Source organism: Belonocnema kinseyi, chromosome 7 (genome assembly GCF_010883055.1).
Source record: "Belonocnema kinseyi isolate 2016_QV_RU_SX_M_011 chromosome 7, B_treatae_v1, whole genome shotgun sequence".
Lineage (NCBI taxonomy): Eukaryota > Metazoa > Arthropoda > Insecta > Hymenoptera > Cynipidae > Belonocnema > Belonocnema kinseyi.
Genome location: NC_046663.1, coordinates 134,254,066 through 134,281,300, shown reverse-complemented (window position 1 = coordinate 134,281,300; position 27,235 = coordinate 134,254,066). Strand labels below are relative to the sequence as shown.

The window sequence follows — 27,235 nt, the reverse complement described above, 5'->3', positions numbered from 1 at the left end:
ATTTATATAATTTATATTTTATACTTGAAATAACGTAACCTCAAAATATACGCACATAAAGAGGCGCGCGAAATATTCAAATCATGAGAATCGCCAACATCGGAATCTGGAAATATTAAAATCCCAATCTCTTCATTTTATTCCAAAGCAGATAGAGATATAAATAGAACCGCCGAAGTGTTCCGACCGGTAATCGTGCACCTTCGAGTTTTCAAATTCAGAAGAGGAGAAATGGGTTGCGCGCGCAACCCAGTCATTTACATCGTCTCTTACTATATTCACACGGACATAGACCTGTGATAGTATTGGACCACGCCTTGTTTCAGATCTGGGATCACTGCCTTCATACACTGTCAGTTGAACAAAATACAATCAACAAAATATTATGCACCATAATCCACCATGAATAAATATTCTCTTAACAATATGGATATTTCTTGCCAAAATAGCTGTTCACGACAAAATTAAAAGCAGAACCGCTACATAGAACTCTTCTAATCGGTAATGTAAACAGATTCAATAATCGTCAGAGCTAGAACGTGGGTATGCTCAGTCAAGCGTGACTTATACGTTAGAACATACTCATAACTTCTCATATTAACTTTTCAAATAGGATATATTGAATAACCAAGAAAACATAACGCAGCCTTGCCTAACGCCCTATCTAATATAACACTAATTACTCAGTCGTCCATTTACCCTTATACTTGGTTTACTACCAGCATATATTGCTTTTAGAACCCAGCAATTCATGCCATACTGTTTCAGAATTTTCCAAAGTTTAAGTCTATCCACTTTGTCAAGGGCTTTTTCCAGATCAGAAAATATACAGACATAGTGTATTCAGCAACGAGTGCGTACAATCGGTGGTCCTGCATGAGTTACTCATACTATTTTTTTTATAAGTCTGTAACAATGGGAGGTGGGGGATGTACTGGCTTATAGGTTATGTAGTTATCAAAAATAAAAGAGATTCGGGGTTCTGTTACATCCTGGTTAAAATTAAAAGTTGTGCGTAACCTTTAATGACAAGTAGAATAGTTAAGCTGCTCATGGTAATCACTCATGCAGTCAGTCGCGAAATTTATTTTATAGCGGCCGGCGGTAAGCTGTCTGCGGTCGGTAACGAGACGAGCGCATGAGAACAAGTTGAAGGCATACACTCTGCAAATAAAAGAAGAAATTCAAAGGAAGATGACGCAAAGCATACGAACATATAATAGCTTGGTTAAAAGATAAAGGCAAACTAGCGGAAAATTCACGATCGGTAATCGACATGGTCAAGCACTGACGTCAAATGACACTCTTAAGCAGTCACACGTTAATATAACAACCATAGAGCAAATTCTTCTGCTGTCCTCATCAGAATGTGTATATGGAAAATGATGACGCTTACAGATTTCCATGAAGACATCATACTAGAAGAGCAACTTGGACCATATCATACACAGAAGGAATCAAACCCAACAAAGAGGATTACCCTTTCCATAGAATTTTACTTGCCATAACATTATACCATGAGCTCACGACAAAACTACAACACGTGTCACACATCAAAACACGACAGTAAAATACGACGCAAAGTTCTTTTATAATGGAATTCAATCCTAATAGCCCAATCCTTAATTTACCAGAATTCATCATGGACGATGAAGTTTTTTAAGAAGGGAGGACTTTTACAGCCCATTTAAAATTTAAATTTGTATGCGGTCACTCGCGACATCTGATGTATAGCGGCTGGCGGTAAACTATCCGCGGCCGGTAACGATACGAGCGCATGATAATCAAGGTACCTTACCATGATAATCATTGACGATCAGTAACCAAATCCAAATATGTAAAGGCGAAATATAAGTACGTGCATAAATATAACCTATTATGATAATTTAATACCATACGTATACGTCGATCACATAAAAAAGTGCGCGATAGTCATCAAGTGAAAAAGCCTTATATAGTCAGACAATGCTCTTTTCTAAGACGTCTGAGTATATTTATGGAATAAAGATAAGTTAACATAATAGAATGCGTACGTTTCGAAGGACTAAGAGAGCAAGCAAGCGATCTTTGCAAGTATTACCAAAAGAAAAGTATATTATCACGCGCTCTTAATTCAGTAACTCGATGAGCGCGAAGTCACAACATTCAGTATCATTGCTCATCGTCCGGTATCTTCCTGCGTTTCATAAAATCAGACCGAAAATCTGAAAGACCTTGGCCCGTACCCCAGCGGAGCTAGAAATCCTTTTTTCACAATTTAAAATCAATATAAAAAAATATTGATTATAGACCTTGTAGACAAACAAAATTAACATCAAAATTACTAATACATTCCCTTATTCAAAAAAAAACCTATCATCAAAAATACATGTAAATTTTCTTGTGCGGAGAAACATTTAAAACCGTTACAAGTATCAGGATGACGTGGGAATCCAACTTGTATGTGTTATGAAGAAAATATTGTAGTCCCTTCGTACCTTAGTTGCTTAGAGCATCATACCGAAAATCTGAACGACCTTGGCCCTCACCCTGGTCGAAAAACATATCATCAACAATACGTTTAAACTTTCTTGTGCGGAGAAACATTTAAAACTCTTACAAGTATGAAGATGACGACGGAATCCAACTTGTGGGTGTTGTCAAGCAAATGTTCTAGCCTCTCCATAGCTTAGTTGGTTAGAGCATCAGACCAAAAATCAGAAAGACCTGGGCTCAAACCCCAGCCGAGCTGGAGAGTTTTTTAAAACAATTTTAAATCAATATTTATAAAATACTGATTATAGACCATATAGACAGAAAAAATTAACATCAAGGTGTGAGTGGAGTGTGAGTGTGGAAGTCTACGAGGTGAGTACGATTGTGAGGGGCACATTTAGAAGATAGAAATTAATTTACATTGTAATTGGCCGGTGGGATTTGGCCTAATAGGGAAAGTGAGGTTAGGTGTGCAAGGGAGTGGGGTAGTTTTGTGGTCAGTAGTTTGGACCCTTAAGGTGGACAACGGTGGTTTTCTTAGTGCTAGATGATGTTAGGGGTGAGAAAAGGGTGTCTACAAGGGATGTGAGGAGTGAAATAGGGAAAATAAGCTGAAATTTTAGGGCGGTAAGCGACAGTAGCCTTAAGAGACATCGGTTGGATGCAGTGTGTACTTGGGTGTATGGATAGGTTACAGTTACCGGTGAAAAAGCGGGAGGTGGGCAGCGAGAGTACTGGTAGTTAGACGGGGAGGAAATTTTAAGAAGGACAAGACGGCCAGCTGTGCGTGGCCCGGTGTCAAGTAGCGCGTCAGGGAGGTAGAGGAGTCGGAGCGAAGGAAGCGTTAAGGCAAGGGAGAGAGCGTCCAGTGCTAGTGAGGGGGAGGATCTCTTGAAGAGGAAAGGGGAAAGCAAAGAGAGTCCGGAGAAAAGCGCGCTAGAGAGTTCCTTTAAAAAAAGCGTACGAACACGTAGGTCCCCCCCCCCCCTTAAAAACGGAGTGACAGGCGGAGAAGGAGGCTCTCGGGGTGTTGATAGGCGAGATCAGTGGGTTGAGGGAATAAGTAAGGGGACTCTGAAGCAGATGGCAAGTATGAGAGAGGACCTGAGTATAAGGGATGAGAGATGTTAAACGGAAGTATAAGAGATGATGGGGACAGTAGAAGGATTGCAGAGGGAGTTGGTGTCGGTAAAGAAGGAAAATGAGGATAAAATAAAGAAGTTGAAAGAAGATATTAGGGTGTGAAAGGAAAGGGCGAAAACAGGACTGGAAAAGGTTGAAGACAGGTCGGAAATAGAAGTAGTTTACAGGGGGGAGGGCGGCGAGAAGCAAGGAATTTGGCAGAAGGGGGATATTATGATAGAAAAGAAAGTGGCACAGCGTAAGAATGAAAAGGAGGAGAGAACAGATAGGGAAAGGATAAGGGCGATGGAGTTGCAGGTGGAGAGAAGGCAGATTGAAGAAATAATATAGTAATAAGAGGATTGAAGCTAAAGAGCGGGCAAGAAAGGGAGGAGGTGGAAGCGCTGCTACAGAGCATAGGGTGGGTTAAAGGCAAGGTAGGGAAAGTTCGGATGGAGGGGAGAAAGGACAATGAATTGACAGTGGTGGCATTGGAGAGCTGGGAAGAAAAATTGGGGGTAATGCGTAAGAAAAACAGGATAAAGGACAAGAAGGTTTTCATTGATCAAGATTTGACGAGGAAGGAAAGGGATCTGTAGAGAATGCTAAATGACAGGGCTAGGAAGGACAGAAGGAAGGGAGAGCGGCGAAGGTAGGGTATCGGAAAATAAAAATAGACGAGAAAACGTGGGTATTGGGCGAGGAGAAGGAGGTGTTGAAGTGAGTGCAGGGGAATTTGTTTCGTGGGCAGTAGTGGGGTGGGAGTAAAGCAGGGCGGAGGAGTGTTAAAGGTGCTGTACTATAACGTAGCAGAGGTAAAGAAGAAAGATGAGGATTTCTGGAGGTATATTCAGGAATTTGATGTGATTGGACTGCTAGATACGTGGGTAGAGGGAGAGAGAGAGAGAGAGAGAGAGGAATGGGATAGAGTAGATCGAAAGTTGCCAAGGGAGTATAGGTGGGCGCTACAGGAGGCCGTCAAACTAAATAGGAAAGGAAGGGCTAGTAGGCGAATTATAAGAGGGGTTAGGGATGGATTAGAGGAATAAGCTCATGGACAGGGAGAAGGGGGCCTGCCAATGAGGGCTGTAAAGATAGGAGGGGTAATGTATAAGTTTGTGACTGTGTAAAATGAGGATGGGATGGAAAGGATTAAAGAAAGTGTGGAGAACTTACTAGATGAGAGAGATGAGGGTATGGTGGTACTGGAAGGGGAGAGCTTCGATAGAAAATCGAAGCATAAGATAATAAATAAAGAGGGGGAGATTCTAAGAGACTGGATGGAGGATAGAGGGTGGGTGGTGGCGAATGGTATGGTAAAAGGGGACGAAGAAGGAGAATACACTTATGTGACTACGATGGGTGTATCGGTTATAGACTATGTGATTATGAATATGCAAGGGTGGGAGGAGATAGAGAAATTCACAGTGGAAGAGAGGGTGGAATCAGAACATCAGCCATTAAGTTTGTGGATACAGGGGGAGGCTGGCGAATGGCAGGATGGGGAAGAAGGGTCGATAGGCGAGAGCGCGTCATGGACGAGATAGGCGATAGAGAAGTATCAGGAGCAGTTGGGCAACGTGAGGTTTCAGGAGGAGTCTGTGGACGAGACATAGGGGGATCTAAAAGAGGACGAGGGAGGTAGAAGGAGAGGAGCTGAATGACGAGGAGATAGAGAAGCAGATAAGGAAATTGACAAAATCGAGGGCAGCAGGGCTGGGTAGAGTAAAGACCGGAACGTGGCTTTTTGGCACACAAGACGTAAGGTAGAGGCTGAAGGGGGTAGTAAAAAAGTGTGGAGGGGGAGGGGTTCCCAAGTGGGTGGAATGAGGGGTTGATCTTACCACTGTATAAGAAATGGGATAGGTATAGGCAGGAAAATTATAGAGGAATTACGCTAATGAATACTGCGTACAAAATATACACGATGGTGTTAGCAGATAGGCTGCGCAAGGATGTTGAGGGGAAATGAATATTTCCGGAGATGCCAGCCGGCTTTAGGGAGGGAAGGAGTACTATTGACAATATTTGCGTCATACAGCTCATGGTGGAAAGAGAACTAACCAAGAAGGGTGCTAAAGTGTACACGTTTTTTGTAGATCTAAAGGGCGCATTAACTTCGGGGGATAAGGGGAGGTTGTGGGAGGCAATGGAAGACAGGGGAATGAAGAGGGGCCTGATCGAGAAGGTAAGCGAGGTATACGATGAGACGAAAGATAGGGTGAGAGGAGGAGAGGGAATCTCTGAGGGACTCTGGATGGATAGGGGGTTGAGGCAAGAGTCCCTGCTTAGCCCAACGCTTTTTGCAATCTTGATCACGGATATGGAAAGTAAGCTAGCGGCCGGAGTGGTAGGAGGAGGTAGGATAGGAGGAGTCAGGATATGGTCACTCTCATATGCAGATGACATAGTGCTGCTAGCAAAGAGTGAGGAGGCTTTGAAGGAGATGATGAAAAGGTTGAGAAGATACTTGGACAAGAATAGGTTAGAGTTAAATGCGGACAAGTCGAAGGTTATGGTGTTCAGGAAAGGAGGTGGGAGAGATTGGGGAGGGGAGTGGAAGTGGAAGTGAAAAGCGGTACAGGAGGTGAAAGAGTTTGTGTAACTGGGCTTCCTGTTTCGAAGAAATGGAGGAGTAGATGGTCATATAAAAGAGAGAGAGTGAGAAGGGCAAATGTGGTGATGAGGCAGGTGTGAGGGCTCGGGAAGAGATTGTTCGCAGATGATTTTGAAAGGAGAATTAAATTGTTTGATTCGCTAGTGAAGAGTGTGTTATTTTACGGAGCAGATGTGTGGGGGTTGAAGGTAAGTGAGGTGGTAAATAGGATTCAGGAGAGGTATGTAAAATGGACACTGGGGTTGGCAAGGAATACGCCGAACTATATTGTCAGGAGGGAAACAGGAAGAACGAGTTTAGAGATTACAACAGGAAGTCGAGCGTATAAATATCAGAAGAAATTTTGAGAAGAAGGGGGAAGTAAGCTGGTGAATTATAATAGGTTCTGGCTTTTTAGAGAGAAGAGAATGTGTTTTTACTTACGTCAGAATTATTATTACATTTCCCTGGTCAAAAAACCTACCATCAAAAATAAATTTAAACTTTCTTGTGCGGAGAAAAATTTCAAAATCTTACAAGTATAAGGATGACATCGGAATTCAACTTGTAGGTGTTATGAGGAAAATTTCCTCATCTCGTCTTACTGGGTTAGAGCATCAGACCGGAAATCTGAAACGCCTGGGCTCCAATCCAGCGGAGCAAGAGAAATTTATTTTACAATTTCAAATCAATAAAAAAATATTGATTGTAGACCTTGCAGACAAAAAAAATTAACGTCAAAATTATTAATACATTCCCCTCGTCAAAAAAGGTATGATCAAAAATACATTAAAAATTTTTTGTACGGAGAAAACATTAAAAATTTTGCAAGTTTAAGGATGACTTCAGAATCCAATTTGTATGTGTTGTGAAAAAAATATTTTCGTCTCTCCGTAGGTTAGTTGATTAGAGCTTCAGACCGGAAACCTGAAAGACGTGGACTTGAACCCCAGCGGCGCTTGATAGCATTTTTTCCAGAATTTTAAGTCAATATTTTAAAAAATGTTGATTACAGACCTTGTACACAAAAAAAATTAACGTCAAAATTAATAATACATTCCCCTCGTCGAAAAACCTATCATCAAAAATGCATCTAAAATGTCTTGTAAGGAAAAAAATGTTAAAATCTTACAATTGTAAGGATGACATCGGAATCCAACTTGTAGTCGTTGTGAAGAAAATATTCTCGTTTCTCCATAGCTTAGTTGGCTAGAGCATCAGACCGGAAATCTGAAAGACCTGGGCTCGTACCCCAGTTGAGCTAGATAGCATGCTTTTAGAATTTTAAATCAATATTTAGAAAGTATTGATTACAGACCTTGTAGACAAAAAAAAATAACGTAAAAATTATATATACATTCCCCTCGTCGAAAAACCTATCATCAAGAATAAATTTAAACTTTCTTGTACGGAGAAGAAATTAAAAATCTTGCAAGTTTAACGATGACATCGGAATCCAACTTGTGTGTGTTGTGAAGAAAATATTTTCGTCTCTCCGTAGGTTAGTTGATTAGAGCATCAGACCGGAAATCTGAAAGACCTGGGCTCGAACCCTAGCGGCGCTAGATAGCACTTTTTCCAGAATTTTAAGTCAATATTTTAAAAATCAAAATGTCTTGTAATGAGAAAAATGTTAAAATCTTACAATTGTAAGGATGACATCGGAATCCAACTTGTAGTTGTTATGAAGAAAATATTCTCGTTTCTTCATAGATTAGTTGGCTAGAACACATACAATTACATATTTCTTAGATTTAGTTTAATTTTTTTGTAAATAAAAAAAATTCGAAAATATTTGTCTGTATTATTATTGATTAAGCTGATACCTCGGGAATTAGTTTAGCCATCTTTATCACCCATTCTAATTCGCTCAGTCACAGAAGGAAATAATTGTTACCATTCTTAAGCATCTTATAGCGTATTCGGTTATCCTGCACTGGTGAACTCCGATCTGCACCGAACCAGGTCGGAGTGAAAAGGAAGAAATCAAAAGAAGTAAGAAGGAGCGGTCGGAGTGCTGTTGGAGTACACGAGTGCAGGATAAACGAATACGCTATTAGTTATTATACCATCCACACCGGCGCCGGTGCCATTTTTCATTTTCTTAATTACAAACAGAATTCTGAACACACTAATTGCTATTTAATTCCTTTTAACGGTATTTTGTAGCGTATCTTCTTCTATGTCACAGTTGTTATGTTATAACCGTTTTGAATCTGTTTGCCCTCGAATCTCAATTTGTATTGTTTTCAAATTCATTTTAAAAATAATGTTGTGGTAGGACGAAGAAATTTCGATGCTTATGGAGTTAACACACCTCCAGGAAGTTTCTGATCAGTTACAAAGGCATGCAGCTTCACCACACCACTTACCAGCGGCATCTGAGCAGGTCATAACAGATATTAAGGGTTGTGATCTTGTAGAATGGTCTCTAGCGACACCACCTTCTAGTCCGTCCCTATCAATTGGTTCTCGAAAGAGTTCACTGTGCTCTATTAGTTCGTTAACAAGCAGTAGCAGTGGCTCTTGTAAAAGTCATCCAAGTCCATCGAGTCATCCGTGGCATAGGTCTCTGTCAAAGGTGAGAATACAAAAATTTAGACGGAATTTATGTTCAGTATATTCTTGTAATTTGGTGTGTCATATACATGCATTACACCTAAATGTTCAGCATCAGATATTGTTTCAGTGAATTTTATTTATTTCAAAATTTTCAGAATTTCAAGCAATTTAAAAGTAAATGCAATTTCAAATTCATATGTGGACCAAAGTAATATGCTTTTTGTTGCGATTTTCGAGAAAATTGAATTTAAAATATTCGCCACAGGTCATATAGAGTTTGGCGAAAAAGTCTTCTGATCTGCTAGTACATAGCTCAGGCAGATTCTCGATTCTCGCTGCCTAGATTTAAAAAATGGCTTATTAATTCAAAAGTTTATAAATATAATTTCATATAATCATTAAAAAACATGATATAGTTATAAAAATCAGTTTATCCCTGTAAAATGTAGTTGAAAAATTATTATTCGCATAATAGTTGAAGATTATTGAAAAAACGTATGCTTATAAACATTTTAATACATTTAAAAATAAATTTTTTAAAGTGCAGGCAACGAAAATTGAACACGCAACCTTCCGACTTGAAGCCGAAGCGCTATTCCATTATCTAACTTCAGATCGAAAGTCTTTTTCGCCAAACTCCATATGAATTGTGGAGAATATTTCAAAGTAGTATTTATCGAAAAGGGTGAAAAATAGCATATTACTGATTTGGCAAGTTAATACTTAGATAATAAGCTTTCATTTTAAAAAATTATGAACTGAACCTAAAATAGACAATTGGTAATTTTCCCTGTTTCGTTGACAAGTTGTAGTTTTTGTGTTATTTAATGTTAAAGTTTTTAAGGTCGCAGCATTGACATCAACATGAAGCTAACCAAACCAAATTGAACGAATGCTTATCGATAAGCATTCGTTAAATTTGGTTTGATTGGCTTCATGTTTTGTACAGGATATTTTTGTACAAAAATGTATAAATTAAGTCATAATGCGTTTTGATTTGAAGAAATTATTTTTTTTCGATCAAAAGTGGACAACCCTAGTCCGCATATATGGGAAATTGACTAAAACCTTAAGATTTCGATATCAAAAAATTTTAAGAATAAATCTTAAGCGACGCATATAAACTTTTGTGTATTACTTCCTTAGATGATCAGAAGTATATTATCACTTATGTATATCCTTTCACTTGATGCCACCGATTGTGTATGCATTAAAAAAATGTGCACATTAAAGGTTATTCACTTTATTTTTTTAACAATTAAAATCAAGAGTTTCTTTAATTTCTGAACAAAATCGTCGAACAGTTTTAAATCAAACTATTAATTAATATGTTAACTTAAGAAGATTCAATTTTTACATGCTCTCCTTAGTTCTTGTTTTCCTCAAAAGCATGATTTCTCTTTTTTGTGCATTTTCTAGCTTTCGTTTAGCTCTTTTTTCTTTTCTAGTCTGTGTCATCCATTAAATCATCGATAAATTTATTATTAAATTTTAACCATTATTCACAAACAGCAAACTTCACTCATTTAAATGTCTTATTTGGTTACACCAGTGAAATTTATTAAATAATAGATAATTATACTAAAGTACGCAGCATTTTTTTACCGACACTTGTAAGTACATTCATACGTATAATTGAAAATATGATATCCCTGATTTATTTGATTAATTTAAACTAATTTTTGTAAGAAGTCTTGCCCGTTAAACCAGCGACATTTTATGTGTACAAACACATTTTCTAATTTAAATGAAGAAATAACTTTGTTAGTATTATGAATTATTGAAGGGACATGGAGTTTGCTTCTATCTTAAAGATTAAGCTTCCATTTTTGAAGTAGAAAATGTTACTGTTACACCAGGATACATAAATATTGGGACAAACTTCACAAAACAAGTACAATTTCTCTATATATTATACGTGATTTTTTCTAGAGTGATTTTTCAAAAAAACACGTGATTTTCATATTTCTATCTGATAAAATATAAAGATAAATAATTTTGTAATGTTTAATAATGTAATGTGGATAATTTTTTAGAATGATATTACGCATGTATTAGAGTCGAATCGACCTATTGTATTATAATTTTATGCATAATAATCATTAGTCGGGTTTCGTTTTCGTAGCACGTAAATGTATCTCATAATTTATTATTCCTAATCTTATCGTTCGAGATCAATAAATTGCTAGGACATCAAATCTAAAGGTGACGGACAATTGTCCATATGAGATCGCAACTAGAATAATGTGTAATATTGCACTGTCGTCAGAAATATTGTGCACGGCAACCATGCATGCAATTAAATATCAAAATTGTCTTTAAAGAATGGTAAATTCACCGGAAAAGTACACAACTTTGTTTAGCTTTCTAGTTTCTTTTTCGGCAAAGCTATCGTTTTGCAGGGACAGGTTTAATTTGTAAAATCACACATAATAACAGCATACTGAATTTTTCGGCGTTCCGTATTCGATACGCTCCACAAGGAAATGGACCTTGGGGTTTAAAAATCAATTTTAGGTTTCTGATGATATAAATAGTTTTTTGACAGCTCTTTCATATATTGAAAAAGAATTAAATCTGTATGTGCAAAATTCTAATTGTTATTAGGCTACATCTTTTCACTCTATGGCCAGGTGGCACAAAACACGGAGCAATAGTCCTAAGTGGAAGGGATGGATCCCAGAGATTGTCTCCACTCTCTGAGTGTCTGACTTCAATCGTCTCTTCGATCGCTTTCAGTGAAAAATTGGCCTGCTAACCCTAAGGTCCCTTTCCTTATGGCGCGGTACTTATAAGTATTAGACGACGTGTCTCTTGTGATAACGGTGAGCGGCAGCATCATACTTTAATCTTAATCACTATAAATCTGGAAAGGATGCACTGACTTCGTAGTTGTTGTATTTAGCTGCTCGTACTCCTTGACAAGAATGTGCGGCATCGCTTTAGTTGATAAATATGGTAGACGATATGTACTTATTGTAGCATGTTGGAGTCCGACCATGCAGCATTGGCGGCATAGTGATGCTACGTTATTTAACAAATGGGAATTCTCATGACTCTGGGTTCACTTCTCAAGGCACTTTGTTTATCCATCCTATTTCAGAGGGCAAGGTAAGGTTTATAGTAATTATCGGTGTGCTATGCGATAAATTTATTCAGTGCCGTCTGTTTTTGTATCTTTTCTTTTGCAATTTTTAAATTATTGAATTGCTATTATTTGAATGAGATAATTAGTTGCAAGCATTGCAACTGAAAATCTGCAAAGTTGTATGATTATTAAGGGGAACTCTGTCGCAGGTTTCGAATGTTGCCAGCCAAATTAATCAAAACAGTGGACGTACGGCAATAAGGCCAATTGTCACTTCTACTTGGCCGGATCTTAAAGAATCTTCCAACCATTTCGATGAACAGAATCAAAATACAATGAATGAACGACCTCATACTATTTCATCTGGTAAATATTTACTTTTATTTTGATATAGCTCAGAGTAAATGTACAGTTATGCCTGGGAAGTTTTGAATGTGTACGCGTTTATCTTATAGCGTATGAGAAGGGACATCAGAGACCAGCTCTTAGCGTCTACACCTTTCAAGCTCCAGACCGAGAGGCTAGCAGCTGCTGTCATAGTCAGCCAGCTTCTCCAGTTTCTTCCTCATCATGCACTTTCTCCAATCAGCAATCTGCAAAGTTGCAACTTCGCAAAAATAGTGGTGGTAATAGGCCGCCTATACCGAGCAGGTGCTCCAGCTTAGAACGGTCAAACAATCCAATGAAAAAAAATTCTCCGGGTAGTCCCAAAGCTAAAGCCAAATTGCCTTTGCCGTCTCATCTTGCAAAAGGTAAAATCTTACTTCCATCCAAGTTTATGCTGTACGGGTGCCCTCAATACATGATATGGAATATAATTTTTGATGGTGTGGAAAGCAGAAAACATTTGCAGAAAATTACCAGAAGTTACCCCTGAGTTTCCATAAATTTCCTCAAATGTTGGGAAAGTTGACCAATATATCGTAATTTATCGAAAGCTCATGGCTAGGTTATGGTACCTTTGAGAGACTTATCTCTCCACTTCGTACCCTCTTCCATATCTGCAATTAATACCGCAAAGTGTAGTGGTATTATCATGCACCATTGCCTTAGTCCTGAATTTGTTCAAAACTCTTTTGTTATTTCTTTCCCTGCTCTTACACGATCTTCAGTTTTCTTAGATATTTCTTTTACTCTTTCTATTGAACCTGTCCTTATTTCTCTTTTCACCATCACCTCCCAAAGCTTTCGTTTTATTCCTTTCATCATTTTGTAACCTATACCTCTTCTCTTTTGCTTCTTTAATGTGTATGTTTTACCCTCCGATGGCGGAGACGATATAGTTTGGGAGCTCGTAAAAATCGTGGGATTTTAGGAAAGTTAGTTTTTAATATTTGATTGCATACAAGGTGTACAGCTCTTTATTAACATGGCAGAGTCGGCCGGATAGGCGCTAGAACATCTGGGCCCAATGCCACACAAACATGACGCAAAACTAATTAAATATATTGATTTTAGGAAAGCTCAAGTTTTGTGTGCAAGTAGTATCTATATTGAAATTTACGAGAATACCCATCACCTCGCCCTGAGCCGAAACCTGAACTGTCCGCCAGCCTCCACAGCATTTAAATAGACTAAAGAAATTGAAGCTTTTTCATAAGGCAATCCTATTTTAGTATTTTTCACACTATAACTAAAATTTTTGGCCAAGCGATGTCATTGGGCGGACTGACCGGTATTTTGGTTAATAATAAATACATTTAAATACTATTTATACAAAAAACTCTAGCTAGTTTTTTGGCATATTCGCCCGAGTGGCGTGGGTGATTGGCAGGTTCTGGAACTGTGCGAGCACACCGATATTTCCCTAATTGTTTTTTCACATTTTGCGAAGGCTGTTTGACTTTCCCAGTTCCAGCACTGAGTGCTCTGAACGGTATTTTCGTAATAGTCACTGTAAGGTACTACTTACACAAAAGTGCAGGTTCTAGTACTGAGCGGTCTGACCGGTTTATTTTTAATGTTTATTTTAAGTTACTTATTACGCAAAAATTTTAATTTTTGGGGGCGCTGAAACTGAATCCGGGGTCTGTTTGAACCAATGAGGTCAGTATCAAAGTCATTCCAAGGTTCGCATTTGGTCGCTGACCCCTAGATCAAAATTTCCAGTAAAGGTCATCTGAAGTTTAAATCACTCTCTTGATCTCTTTAGGCTGTTATCTCGTCCGGATAACGGAAAAATTACCTGTCTGAAAGTTTTTGGGGCCATAGTGAGTGATCATCTAGTGACTTGAGTAGTGATCTTGAAAGTCATTTTACTATGCTACAGGACCGTACGCCTTTACTAGCTTCGATACCACCATTTCCAGCATCCTTTAAAGAAGCAGAATTTTGAATCTCATAACAGGATCAGAATGTACTCTAAGAATTGAAGCGTTTCACTCGGATACTGTAGTTGAGCTCATCAGTGATGCTCGAGTAGCTTCATCAGTCCCTCATCACTGAGATGCTTTGGATGCCATTATAACACAGAGACGTATCCTTTGCCAAAGACTGGAAAACGCCATTCGACGGTAGCGCGTGAATATAGGTGTTTTTTCTTTTGGTTTTCCGATGCCCCTTAAGGAATTTTTAATTCTTATATTTCTAAGTGCGCATCATTTTTTTATCTTAGATCAATTATTATGAGAGGATTAGACCTTCGCATGACCTGTAAACGTCACTTTGATCCATATTTCAAACGATGTGCGATCGTAGAATATCCCACTCTTTCAGAAAACGCAGTGAAAAATGCGTTTACATTGGATAAATAAAAGTCGAACTTAAAATTATTTTGATCCTGACCTCATGGGATCAAACCGACCCCCGTTTTAGATTCATCGACACAATGAAGTATAAGAATCGTACTTTTCTTCGCTTAAACTTATTTTCCCAATTGAACTTTGGAATGGCCTTGATCCTGTCCTGATAAGGTCCGATAGACCCCAGAATCAGCGAACCTCGAAAACTTATAAGAATCGCGATTTTCTCCGCTCAAACTTTTTTTCCCAATTCTGACCTGATGGAGTCAAACAGACCTTGGATTCAGATTCAGCGACCCTAAAAACGTATAGGTATGGTGGTCTAGTATAATGCACAGGACACATTTTTCTGCGTGGCTGTGTAATTAGGGTATATTCTTATTTTGTATCAAATCTTTATTCGGAGTGAAAAGTTTGCAAATTTCAAAAGTTTTTGTGTAAAAAATGGTTGTTTGTATGTTCGGGTTAGAATAAACAAAATCACGTATGAACTATTAAAATTAGCCTATTTTTCTCTCTGAATAAATATATATATATAAATAGTTGTTTCTCGGTTAAAAATTATATCTTTTCCCGTTTTACTTTTAGGCACTTATGAGATTAATTATTTAATACTAATTGCTTTATAATGTAAATTTTTAAAAGGATTAATTCTTTCAGGAGCACAATGTAAAATATATAAGGTAAGTTATTGTAAAAGTGATGAAAAGAACTACTAATTTATTGCAAAAAAGAAACATTAGTTAAAATTCTGCTGGAATATAATATTTGTTGCTGGAATACTCTTTTGAAATTCAAATTTCAAATATGCATAGTAAAGTAGATTTTTGTATGTTAATATTGCAAATCAATAAAAATGTTTCTGCTAAATGATGTTCTCGTAGTTAACAAATGAGCTAAAACAAATGCACTAATACGCAGCATATTTAAGAGAAATCGAGTTCTGATTTCATCAAAGTCATAATAAATAAGACATAAATTACAGAATGACATGATTGCGCAAAAGGTTTTTAAGGATTCAGGAAAATGTCGACTTACTGTCAAAAAGGGAACTAAAATTTTAAAAAAATTTAATGCCTTTCCATACAAGATGAATATGTAAATATTTCGGTACCTTTTTATATCATAATTGATGATATACAATTTCTATATAAAACACTGAAAATATGTATTGTATACATAATTTAATATGTATATTTCGCGGTCAAAACGGAGATTGAAATATTATATTCTGCCAGTTGTAATAATTAGTGCTGCAATATTCTTCAATTAAAATTTTTTAAACTCCTTAATTGAATTAATACATCGGAATAATATAAACGGAACATAACAGAAAATATATTGTTCTATATAAATTGCTCAATAATATATTCATAAAATTTATATTTATATATAATAATTATAATTACAAATATCAATGAAATAAAATAATAAGAAAAAATTGTTAGCTGTGCGGGCACATTTTCATCGAGCGCGGCTCGCTTCACTCGCAAGTTTGATGGTGCCTAGGGCATGCGACTGCTGGTTCTCGCGCTTCGGGCTAAATAATGATTAGCTCGGGCTTCGCACTCGATAATGTGTTTACCTTGTGCTACGCGCTCGGTCTTTGCATACTCCCCACACTTGTACACAGACTTTTTAAAACTTAAGTTCAAAGCATCAACAACAGTACATTGGTGATTGTGAATTCTCTTTGGTTAAAGCTCCTTCGGTTTTAACGGACACCTTCTGCTCACGTATCTTGTGTTTCGCGCTCGAATTTGTCCTTAAAATTGTATATCATTGTCGTTTTCTCAAAAATTGAATTTGCTTATTTCCAATTTTATTTTTACGATTTAAACGTTACACATACGTTCTACACAGCAGCCTTACTGTTTTCAACTTCTAAACTATATCCCTAACCTCAGTGACACAGAATTTCTCATTTGAGTTTACTATCGCATCTTGTTCTACATCGCAGTTGTGGTGCCCTATAGCTTCATCTCCTAATAATTAACTAAAAGAGTATCGAAAAGCGTCTAAGGTGGAGAGTCTATTTACAAAAGTCCCACAAAACTTCGATTAATGAAGGGGGGGGCGATTAGTTTCAACCGAGAATCATAGCTGGTTGGTATATATATATTTTTTATTTTAATTTTTTTTAATTTTGAAAAAACTTTCAGATAATTGAGTATCTTTGGAATACTGTGAAATTATTAAATGAAAAAATGTAATTTTTGATTTTCCATTATTTTTGCATGCTGTCAAAGTTAGAATGTTCGATTTTTTAAGAAAATCCAAAAAGTTGTTATGATAATATTGTAGGGCATTCAAAAAGCAACATTTTTCTTCTCTTGACTGTTGTTTATATCGTGCGTTATTTGGCTTAAAATGTTCATTTTTTTTGTGTTTTTTGGAATTTTGTAAATGCTATAACTCTGGTAAATTTTGTTTTATCAGAAGAAGTCATTAGGATAAATTGTTCGTATTTCTCAATAATATAAATATCTGTACAGGAAATTTTTTAAACTTGAAGAAAGTGGTCTCAAAAATATTCAAAATATGCTCACTTTTCGTACTTATATCCAAAAAATTTAAAACGGATCACTGATGACCCTGAAGGGTCTTGATCTTAAGACATAAATTTTAGCCTTCAAGTTGAAAATATTCGTCTCTAAAATAGTTGATACGCGGATATAAAATTCAGACGTTTACGCTCAGATAGATGTACGAAATGGCATGTTCTCGCCTAACCACTTGTGAAAATTTTTGATTGGGTTTGTACACTGATATAGAAGCGTCTAATATACAAGCGTTTCCCAAACTTTTATTGCATTTTCTGGGGAGTGGCAGGACCGCCACCCTCAATTTTTTTCGCAATACTGAAACCCAAGAGAGACACTGGACGCCAGTCGTTCGTACTCGGTTACTTGCTTCGATGACCTTTTCTTTGTTAGAGAATTAGAGCCGGTTGAGAAAAATGAAAATTTGGTTAAATAATAATTATTATAATTTTAATAAGTTGCGTTAGATTGGTTAGATTATGGCATGAACGTTAAAAAAAGGTAGAAAAATATTGGCTAATAACTTCAAGAGTTATTGCACTTTTATTACATTCACAAGATTTGTAAATATTTTATTTATTAGTTTGGATATTAACCGATTTTCAAGAATTTTGTTTTCATTTTCTTTAAATTATGTCACGAAATTCTTTCAGCTAATTAAAATTTAATTGAGCTAAGTCTTTATAATTTCAGTTATTGTAATTTCATAACAATGAAAGGGTCATTCATGGTAGGTATACGACTGTCAAGAAAAGTATCCCTCTGCTCGCAGCGGGAGCCTACCTAGCGCCCGGCAGCACTAGTTTGGGAAACGCTGCTATATACCAGTGTTTCCTTAACTTTTTTGCAGTTTTCAAGGAGGGGCAGGACTGCCTCCCAACAATTTGTTCCCTCTACTAGAACCCAAGGGAGGGGGGCGGTGACCGTCGGAAGTACTTTGGGAATCGCTGCTATATACGAATATATATATTTAGAGTAACAGTTCGTCCGGCAAAGATAGTGGCAACAGTAATGTCATATCGTCACTGCCTACCAACGCCATGTGTCACGTAGTTTTTTATCTAAATGGTAAGCTTCGTTTTCATACCAGACTTTAAAATATGGCAATTCCTAAGTAGGGTCCGATTTCGGAACAACTATCTTGAGACATCAAAAATACTTTGGCCCCGTCTCACGAGCTAGGCATAGAGAATTACAGTGAAACTCTTTAACAGTCCTCCCTTCTATAGCCCTTCTGAGAATTGAGGCCGCGCCACATGTAGGTTTAACAGGTGCTGCGCGAGGTGCACAGCACGCTATAATGAGTTAGTTGCCATCCACCGTTAGCCCCGAAATCGGCGCTACAGAAGAGGTTCACTGTACTTGAAATTGTCTTTAATCTTAAATCTTTACGCAAGAGAAAATCAAGATCAAATATTTTTGCCCGGGATGGTACCCAAAATACGCCCCTGACCCGAAAATATTTTACAACTTTCGGATTTGAGATTCTTTTCTATATTCCCTACTAAAAAAATCAGGAATCGTCACAAATGCTTAGAATTCTGAACATCCTGACCATTTCTGATGTGTCTGACTATTTCTGAAGATATGCTAATTCACATTCAATTAGGTAGCTCTTCGGCTAGCACCGCAGGTGGTCTAACGGAAAAGGATTAAAAATAATATATTTTTTTTCAATGTTGCATATACAGATTCAAGTATTATTAAGAGATACGTCAGAACGGACAAAATTTTCATATTCACCTTCAGTCATCTATTATGTAAATACTAATATTTAAATATAAGTAGAAAGATAATATGCATAAATACATAAAAATAAATAATATAAATGACCTTGGAGAATATAAAAGGGATTAGGTTTTATGGCCTTCTATTCTTGAACCCTAATAAAAGGTTTATCCTTTGAAGTTCCAAGATTATTTTGATTTATTTTTTACTTGTAAAAGAACATTATCAAATGGTAATAATAATCAAGAGGCTGGTCAACTCATTTGTCGATCATGTATTTTGAAAGATTTAGTATCAGGGTTATTATAAAGATACACACAAGAAACCCGAATTATTGTAAAGGTTGAGAAATTTAATTTTTAAACCTAATGCATTATACTGAAACCTTAACTTTTCGCATATTTTACACTCCTTTCAATCATTATTTCGAATATGTATGTTTACAACCCTGCTTCTAAATTTCTCGACTTCAGCTGGAGCAGTCGAGCTTTAAAATTGAAAAAGTAACAAATTTCGTTATTTTTTAAATTATATTCTTCTTTGATATTGCACAGAATTGTATATTTTATCAGGCAGCGCAAAATGATCTATTTATTCATGCCGACATAAAAACTCATAAAGTAAAAAAAAAATATTTACAGCTTTATACGAGAAGAACGTGATTTAGAGCTGTATATGGACCGAACTATAACTGGAGTTTTCTGCTTACCACTTTCAGTAGGTGCTGACTGCAATGGCAAGAGTAAGACTGACACCAAGTTTTTCTGTTTTTTTTTTACTTTCCAGGAATCTTGCGCATCCATTCCACGTGCTCTAGCTCCACTTGCTACGTTCCGAGGATACTTCCTTAATTAAAGAAATTTGAAAAATATCACCTAAACATTTGAATATTATATATCGATTCCTTGATGGTTTAAATTGTGTGAACGATATGAATATAAACAAATAAAACGTTGATATTTTTCATATTATATTTTATTTTTGGTAAGGATAATTTATTCTAAGCACAGCGGGAGATATAATGACCATGAAGGACAAAGCACCAGTAGAACGGCACCTATATTTTATAAAAATATTTCTCGGAATGTCTTTTATAACATATATTTTTGTTGTGTTTTTTTAAAATATGGAAAAATGTGAAAAAAGTCACGCATGATACGCCAATATTTCATAAATAATATTTCCTTCATAAACATCTGTAGTTTGCCTATCAAAATTATAATTTCCAAAATTTACTAAGAGCAGGCTGCAGTCCTCTCGACTCTCGCCAATTCAGAATTTTCGTATTACCCATCGCTATCATCATTAATCTCTTCATTGCAATTACTTTTGTTTTATTTCGCTGAGTACTTGCGCTGGTTGAAGAATTTTCGACAAATACCTGACATCTATATGATCAAGAAATGTGTCGGGATTGTATCGCTTTAAATAAGATTAACACTGTTAATAGAATTAAAACCACAACACGGTGACCAAACGTCTTTTTCAGAAAATTGAGTTCTAAATTTAGAATATGTCAAAATTAACGATTCATTGTATGTTTAGTATTGAATCTAAAAGTTCATTTGAATTATCTGTACGTCTAAAAAGAAACGCAACAAGAACTTTAAAAATTGAACCATTTGACTGTTTCACAATGAAGTCACTAAGTCTTATTTCAAGAAATTTTTCCCCAGATAAGCCAGTAAAAACTTTATTTTCTGTTTTTTTTTGAAAGGCTGAATTCGCCTATATTGTCAACCTATGTCGAATCACATTTTGATGGCAAGAGTTTCAATTATTTTTGAAAACTCTGTTGCGCTTAGACTTGCACTGCTGAAATGCATTTTCGAATGGCCAATGACTTCCTCACATATGTGATTTTTTAGAATAAGATTGGTGTAACACCGATTTCCAGGTGATATGAAGGTTTCCTTTTTGACGTACGATCGAATTCGCGCTTTCTTAGGATTGAAAGTTATGTTTTTCGTACAGAAACAAAAAAACAGTATTTATGACTAGCAGCTATCTTCTGAATAGGATTTTCAAAGTATTCAGACTCACAAACAGCTTCTTTCGAATTTAACGTAACTTCGAATGTTCGGTCATCAGAAGTTGCGTCAGAGAGAGAAAGATCAGTTTCAGTTTCAAAATCAGGATCTTTATCAGAATTAATGTTTCTATAAATAGTGAGTCGAAGTTTATTACATAAAATGTATAGAGCTATTCTTCTTTCAAGGACTCGAGAAAAGGCATTTGCTTCAACTTTATAACTTACAAGGTTTCTTCTCCCTATGCTTTTTCCAATAAAGTACTACTGCCAGCGCACATGAGTTTTTTTGTAACTTAGACATATTTGGGTAAGAAGATTGCGATAAATATTCAGTCCGGAAACGTTATATTTTCAACTGACTAGATTAATGAATGAATGACTATTACTAACAAGAAACAAATGAAGATCCCAAAGTTTTATGGCACATTGTCTAACGAGAATTAAGAACAACAAGTACATAGAAAGCGCAAGAGACACTTGCGATAATTATAAGATCGCAGTAAATAGTAAGATCGTTAAGTTAACTTCTCGACTACATCGAATGGTGTACTTGCAAAAATTATGACTAAGGATAAATGAAGTTCACAATGAGATGGCAAATTTACATTCAAATCAAAGAGCACATGGGTGAGAATCACGAACAAGAACAAATTGAGTTGAAAACGTAGATGGCCTTACGAACGCAAATCAAAAAAACAGGAAACAAATAAAAATCAAACAATGTCGAACCGAATAAAATAGTGCACTAACGAGAATTATGAATAAGCACAAACGAAGATCAAAGAGTAGGACTTGCAATAAAAGTTAAGTATAAACAAGAATAAACAAAGATCGTATGATCGTGATTCTGCAATCTTCGTTTGTTTCTTCTTTATAATTATATTGTAAAGTCATAAGTAAAATCATATTGGTACAGGGACGATGGTCGTGGAGGGCTAAAGCGTAGGTTCTGGACTCACACCGTCGATTTGCAGGTTCGATTCCCGCCTCGCACTCTGGCAGAGCTTCACCGGCCTATGCGGTGAACACTGGCCTAGCAAGGGAGTTGTTCATCTCCGAAGAGTCGTGGGAACGGTAAAAGTAACTGATTCTAATCTGTCTTGCGTCAAATATCGTCTCGCCATACGCTGAACGAGCATTCTGGGATATTTACGTTCACTGCAGTTATTATGGATTAGAAATTCTTTTTTGTCTGTTAGCAGCGTCAAGTAAAGTGTGAGTATGTTGAGTGGAGGAATAGCGTATATTATCTTGATGGCGTTGAAACGGTTCAGTAAATTATTTTATAAAATTATTACATACTATTTAAATTTACCCAAAAGCGGGCGAAACGGCAAATAATTACGTTCCTGAGCAACTGGCGAATTTCTAAAGGAAAGGATTATATAGGTCACATGTACCGCTACACGAGACAGGTGCCATTGCGTGCGCAAACACTTGAAAAGTGGGGATCGGAAAGACCGCTGATACGGGACCTTAGTGGTTACCAAGGAACGAGTAGATCGACAGTCGGCGCCAAGCTTCTAGAGAGAGAGCTCTCGTTTGGCCAGCGACTAATTTTCAGCTCGTAAAAACGCGTTACGATATGAATTAGTTTATGTAGCTAAAATGCCATCCATGGCATTTAACCCTGTTAAGGAGATTTCTAAAATTATAAAAAAATAAGAAAAATCAACTTCTATTTTCTTGTTCGGCTCCATGGTCAGCACAGGTCATTGTTTCACACAGATCTGAATTAGAGGGTGGTCCCGATCGCGTTAAGCGACCCATCGAAAGATGGGACCCTAAGGACGCCAGTTCCTGGTTTTCTGTGTTAATTATGTCCATGGTGCTGGTTATGAATGCCATGATAAAATCGTTCATCCAATTATAATAAAAAAAAATTCTGACTTGAAAAATCCTTAACCTATTTATTGAATGCGCGACCCGTTTAAAATCGGGAACATATTCAATAGGATTCAGGGTCTTCATTTTATGCAGAAATTATCTCAATTGCACATGAATGATCGTAGCAAGTGGAGCTAGAGCACGTGGAATGGATGCGCAAGATTCCTGGAAAGTGAAAAAAAAACAGAAAAACTTGGTGTCAGTCTTACTCTTGTCATTGCAGTCAGTACCTACTGAAAGTGGTAAGCCTTGCTCTAGAAAATAACCTCAAAAGCTTGTTTCAATAAATTCAAAGTTTTGTTACATATGATTATGTCCACGGTGCTGGTTATGAATGCCATGATAAAATCGTTCATCCAAGTATAATAAAAAAAAAATTCTGACTTCAAAAATCCTTAACCTATTTATTGAATGCGCGACCCGTTTAAAATCGGGAACATATTCAATAGGATTTAGAGTCTCCATTTTATCAAAAAATTATCTCAATTGCACATGAATTATCGAACGTTTTGAGAATTTAATTTCACGGTATCTTAGGAATTATAACAAAAATTCCCAATATAGATCTGTGAATTTAATATTCAAAATGAGAGAAATAGAAGGTAGGTAAATTTTACAAATTATAAATGAAAGGGGCTCAATTCATTACAAGCCCTGTAAAATCAGAGAAGGGAAAGTGGTTAGCACAATAATTTAAAGTTCTGGACGGCAAACATTGCACCATAGTTTTCATAGAATGGCGTTTTATTCGTAAAATCATTTGAACCTAAAAAAGGGAGTTTCAGCCTTTTCTCATGAGAGAAGAAAATTCAGAATAGGTTATTTAGCGTGAGGCGTGAATAAATAGCTTTAAAGAACTCGGAAGTTTAAACGAATTTACGGCTCAATTTAGTTCTCGCTTCTGGAGATCCATTTCCCGTCATTTTTGATTATTTTGAGATTGCACTGATTAAATTTTCAATATAACGTCGAAATAAGTAGCCAAGTTAATATGTTAATCGCTGATGCGATGTAAGACCCTGGATCAAGAGACAATTACATCTCAACCAATTTTCTGATTAAAAACTATTTTAAAATTCAGGGACTGAGAGTAGAGAAAAGTCAATTACAATTTAACAATAATTTAGAGCCTCAATTTGTTGGACAAGTCTCTTTCTGTTTAAATGTAAATAACAAATCATTACGTTTCAGATTTATTGTCCTTCCAGGATTGGTTCCGGTATGTATACTCTGTGCCAGTTTCCTGACAAGGACACAGTAAATTGTCAATGCATCCAAATTCCCTTGGATCAATTTCCTTGAGAGGAAAAATGGACACATTTAAATTTGTAAACTAAAACTTATCAAGGGGCATTATCAAAAAAAGGCATGCCCTAGATCCAGGAATCAGTTCAAAACAAAAATAAGTATAAAAGAAATGATGCTACTTAATTTGATTTTTAAATGAAATACACAATAATGTTACATGTGAAATATTTGATGTTTTAAATAGAATAGAGAATAATGTTATAACGTGTATACCCCATGTACCGAAATACGTTTGCTACATATGCAAAAGTTCCCAAACTTAGAGCACCCGCTTTTCACGTGCAATAATACCCTTTTACTGTCGCAATGTTGCCCGCTCATGACTTCCAACTGAACCTCTTCTTCGTATTCCTTCTATGGCTTGTCCAGCAGGTACAAAGTAGCTAACTTGACTTGATACACACCGACTGTCAAATCTCGAAGTAAGGCTAATGTCAGATAAGGAAAGTTATGCACATGTTGAGCATTTAGCTGAACCCATCGTTTACTTCACGCGATCTAGCTAACAATTGCCTAGACAATAGAGCATTAGCTTCTACCATTTCAACAGGTGGATGGCACCTATTAATTACACCTTCAATGATACGATAGAAGTCACGCTGAATTGATGCTGTCCAGTTCAGAGAATTACCGTCATTTTCCACGAAATTCCTAGATGCTCTAAAAAACCTGTAGCATCAGGATATCCTCTATCGACAACGACACTCGACTGGTCTAGGACCCACTCTCATTATGTCAACGTTTCCTTGATATTCTTTGTTAAAAATCGTAGCATCATTGTTCTGAGAGTCTGGTATGTACGTTTCATAGATGTCCAATATGTAGCCAGCTGGTGCTACAATTAAAGCAGGTTTCACTAACTGACTGCCCTAGTGTATGCAGTTGACTGTCGGAGACTGCAGAAGCTGCTACTTTTATAGATGTGCCGTGGATATATGCATTTGATCTGCTGATATGAGACTCTTGATTGTATAATTCGTTACCAAATTCGGTCACATGTCTTGTTATATAATCATTTACCGTCATCCCACCAAGCCCTATATTTATGGTCTTTATGAATTCGTCAGAAGGTCCTTGTCGCAACTTACATTGGTACATCAAAAAGTCTGTTTTTATCACATATGTGTGGCCGTATTGGCTCATCCGCATACCTGTTCAGATTCACTGTAGCGTTAAGAAGTTCCTGTAGAAACATCTGTAATTTATGTCCTTTTAGAATGTAGGATTTATTCAGGATTCTAAAAGCGACCATTAAAGGAACAAGAAAGAAGCTTCTATCATCTAAATGATGCTCGCAAGATTTCTTGCTTTCAGGAACGTAGATGTTCCGTATTACAAAAGCCTCAACACGACACTCCATTGAAAGTCTATGAAGATTGTTCACGCTATTACAGGTGACACAACTGCGATTCGTAGATTGTGTTGAGACATTAAAGTCTTATAGAAGAGGGATTCTTTTCGACTAGGCCTATTACATCTCGATCAGTGGTGGCCTATCAAATTCATCGCGTCTTCTAATAGCTTCTTCGCGAATAGCAGCATTTCTATCTCTGTCTATGCGTGCCAGAAAGCAAGGTTGATACAATCTATTACTAAGAAAACAAGACAAACGGTTCATGAAAGCCATATCAATATTTATAAATGTTGAACTCTTTTATCAACAAAGCACAGAATACTGAATATTATTTAGTGGCAATTGTCCTGATTTTGTTTTTTCAATATTAGTATAAATGTTCTACAAAAAACAAAAAAACAGAATACATTTGGCGAAAATGGCAATCCGATAAACGAAAGAAAGAACAAATGAACGATATTAATACGTTGGCCAAAGTAACATTGACTACAGGTCCTCTAGTGTCGGTATATCTCTGTTAGCATACATGAATAGCGATTTTGGATGTAGCAGCAAGAAAAAGTATCCTTCTCGACCTTCAGGCACATATATTATCTATTAGTGGGACCTAAACTACAAAATATTAATTTCTTTCGAAGAGATTACAGAATTTCGTATTTTCTTCATCTAGCTAGGCGTCACGAGGTCCAGAGTGGGGAAAAAGAAAATTTACCCCCACACGCCGCTACTTTGCGCGTTCCAACCCAAGGTCATATTTTCAGAGTATTAAAAATTACTAAGTTCTTATTAGGACATGGGCTTCTTCATATAATTGCGACCGAACTTTACTTACATGTAAGTTCGTTTGATCGTTCAATTATATTTTAATCGCCTCTTTCGCAAAATTACAGAATGTAGATGTTTAGAATGAGCATTTAGTACCGCTTATAATTCTAAAATGATAGAGGCAAAGTTAGCTTTGTTTACAAGCATAGGCCGATTATAAAATCTGGCCAACGTTTTCGAACTTTCAGACCAGCCTACTGTACGCCTTATTGTATTTAAATCAACTCCTTCAGCTAAGGCAGCCGAAGTAGAAGCATGTCTTCTTGAATGAGAAGAAAAACTAGATATATCGATTCCGTTTTTTTCTAGTACCTTTTTAATTCATTTACTAATGGCTTGAGAAGTGACAGTCGCATGTGGCTTTTTAATCGCTAGAAATAGTTTGTCTTTATTTGCCCTTAATTGTCTAGTAACGTTGATATATTCTCTTAGTGTTGATGATACGCATACATTACAATTTTGATTGAACTTTGGTAAACTTAACAAAGGCTTATACCTACCAGAACCCGACGTTTTTATGAGATCAGAGATTTTTATCTCTACCCCTTGTGAAGTTCGGCGGATACTACTTAATTTAATATCAAAATAGAGTGTTATTTTATCGATGATACTTTAAACATCGTAAAATCCCAGGATTGAGCTCAGGATTTGATTGAATGCCTGTCATGCCTCACTCACAGTGATCCCAGATCTCAAACGAGATGTGGTCCAATAGTATGACAGGGCTATGTCCGTGTGAATACCGTAGGCGACGCTGTAAATGACGGGTTGCGCGCGCAACCCATTTCTCCTCTTCTAAATTTGAAAACTCGAAGGTGCACGATTGCCGGTCGGAGCACTTCGGCGATTCTATTTATATACCTATCTGCTAACTGCTTTGAAATAAATTCAGGAGATTGGGATTTTAATATTTCCAGACTTCGATGCTGGCGTTTCTCATGATTTGAAATGATCGCGCGCCTCTTGATATGCGT

General features: G+C 36.7%; 1 protein-coding gene across 5 annotated transcripts in view; it reads left to right on the top strand.

The window, feature by feature from the left end:
* Positions 1 to 27,235, top strand: part of LOC117175899 (protein MTSS 2) — a 418,276-nt gene that overhangs the window by 328,838 nt on the left and 62,203 nt on the right. For 3 of the 5 annotated variants that reach the window (XM_033365724.1, XM_033365727.1, XM_033365726.1), the window contains 4 exons: positions 8,475 to 8,774; positions 11,738 to 11,866; positions 12,053 to 12,209; positions 12,299 to 12,595. In XM_033365724.1, coding sequence (XP_033221615.1) covers positions 8,475 to 8,774; positions 11,738 to 11,866; positions 12,053 to 12,209; positions 12,299 to 12,595 — 883 coding nt within the window. The remainder of the gene's footprint in view (positions 1 to 8,474; positions 8,775 to 11,737; positions 11,867 to 12,052; positions 12,210 to 12,298; positions 12,596 to 27,235) is intronic. The other 2 variants (XM_033365725.1, XM_033365728.1) reach the window with 2 other exon arrangements.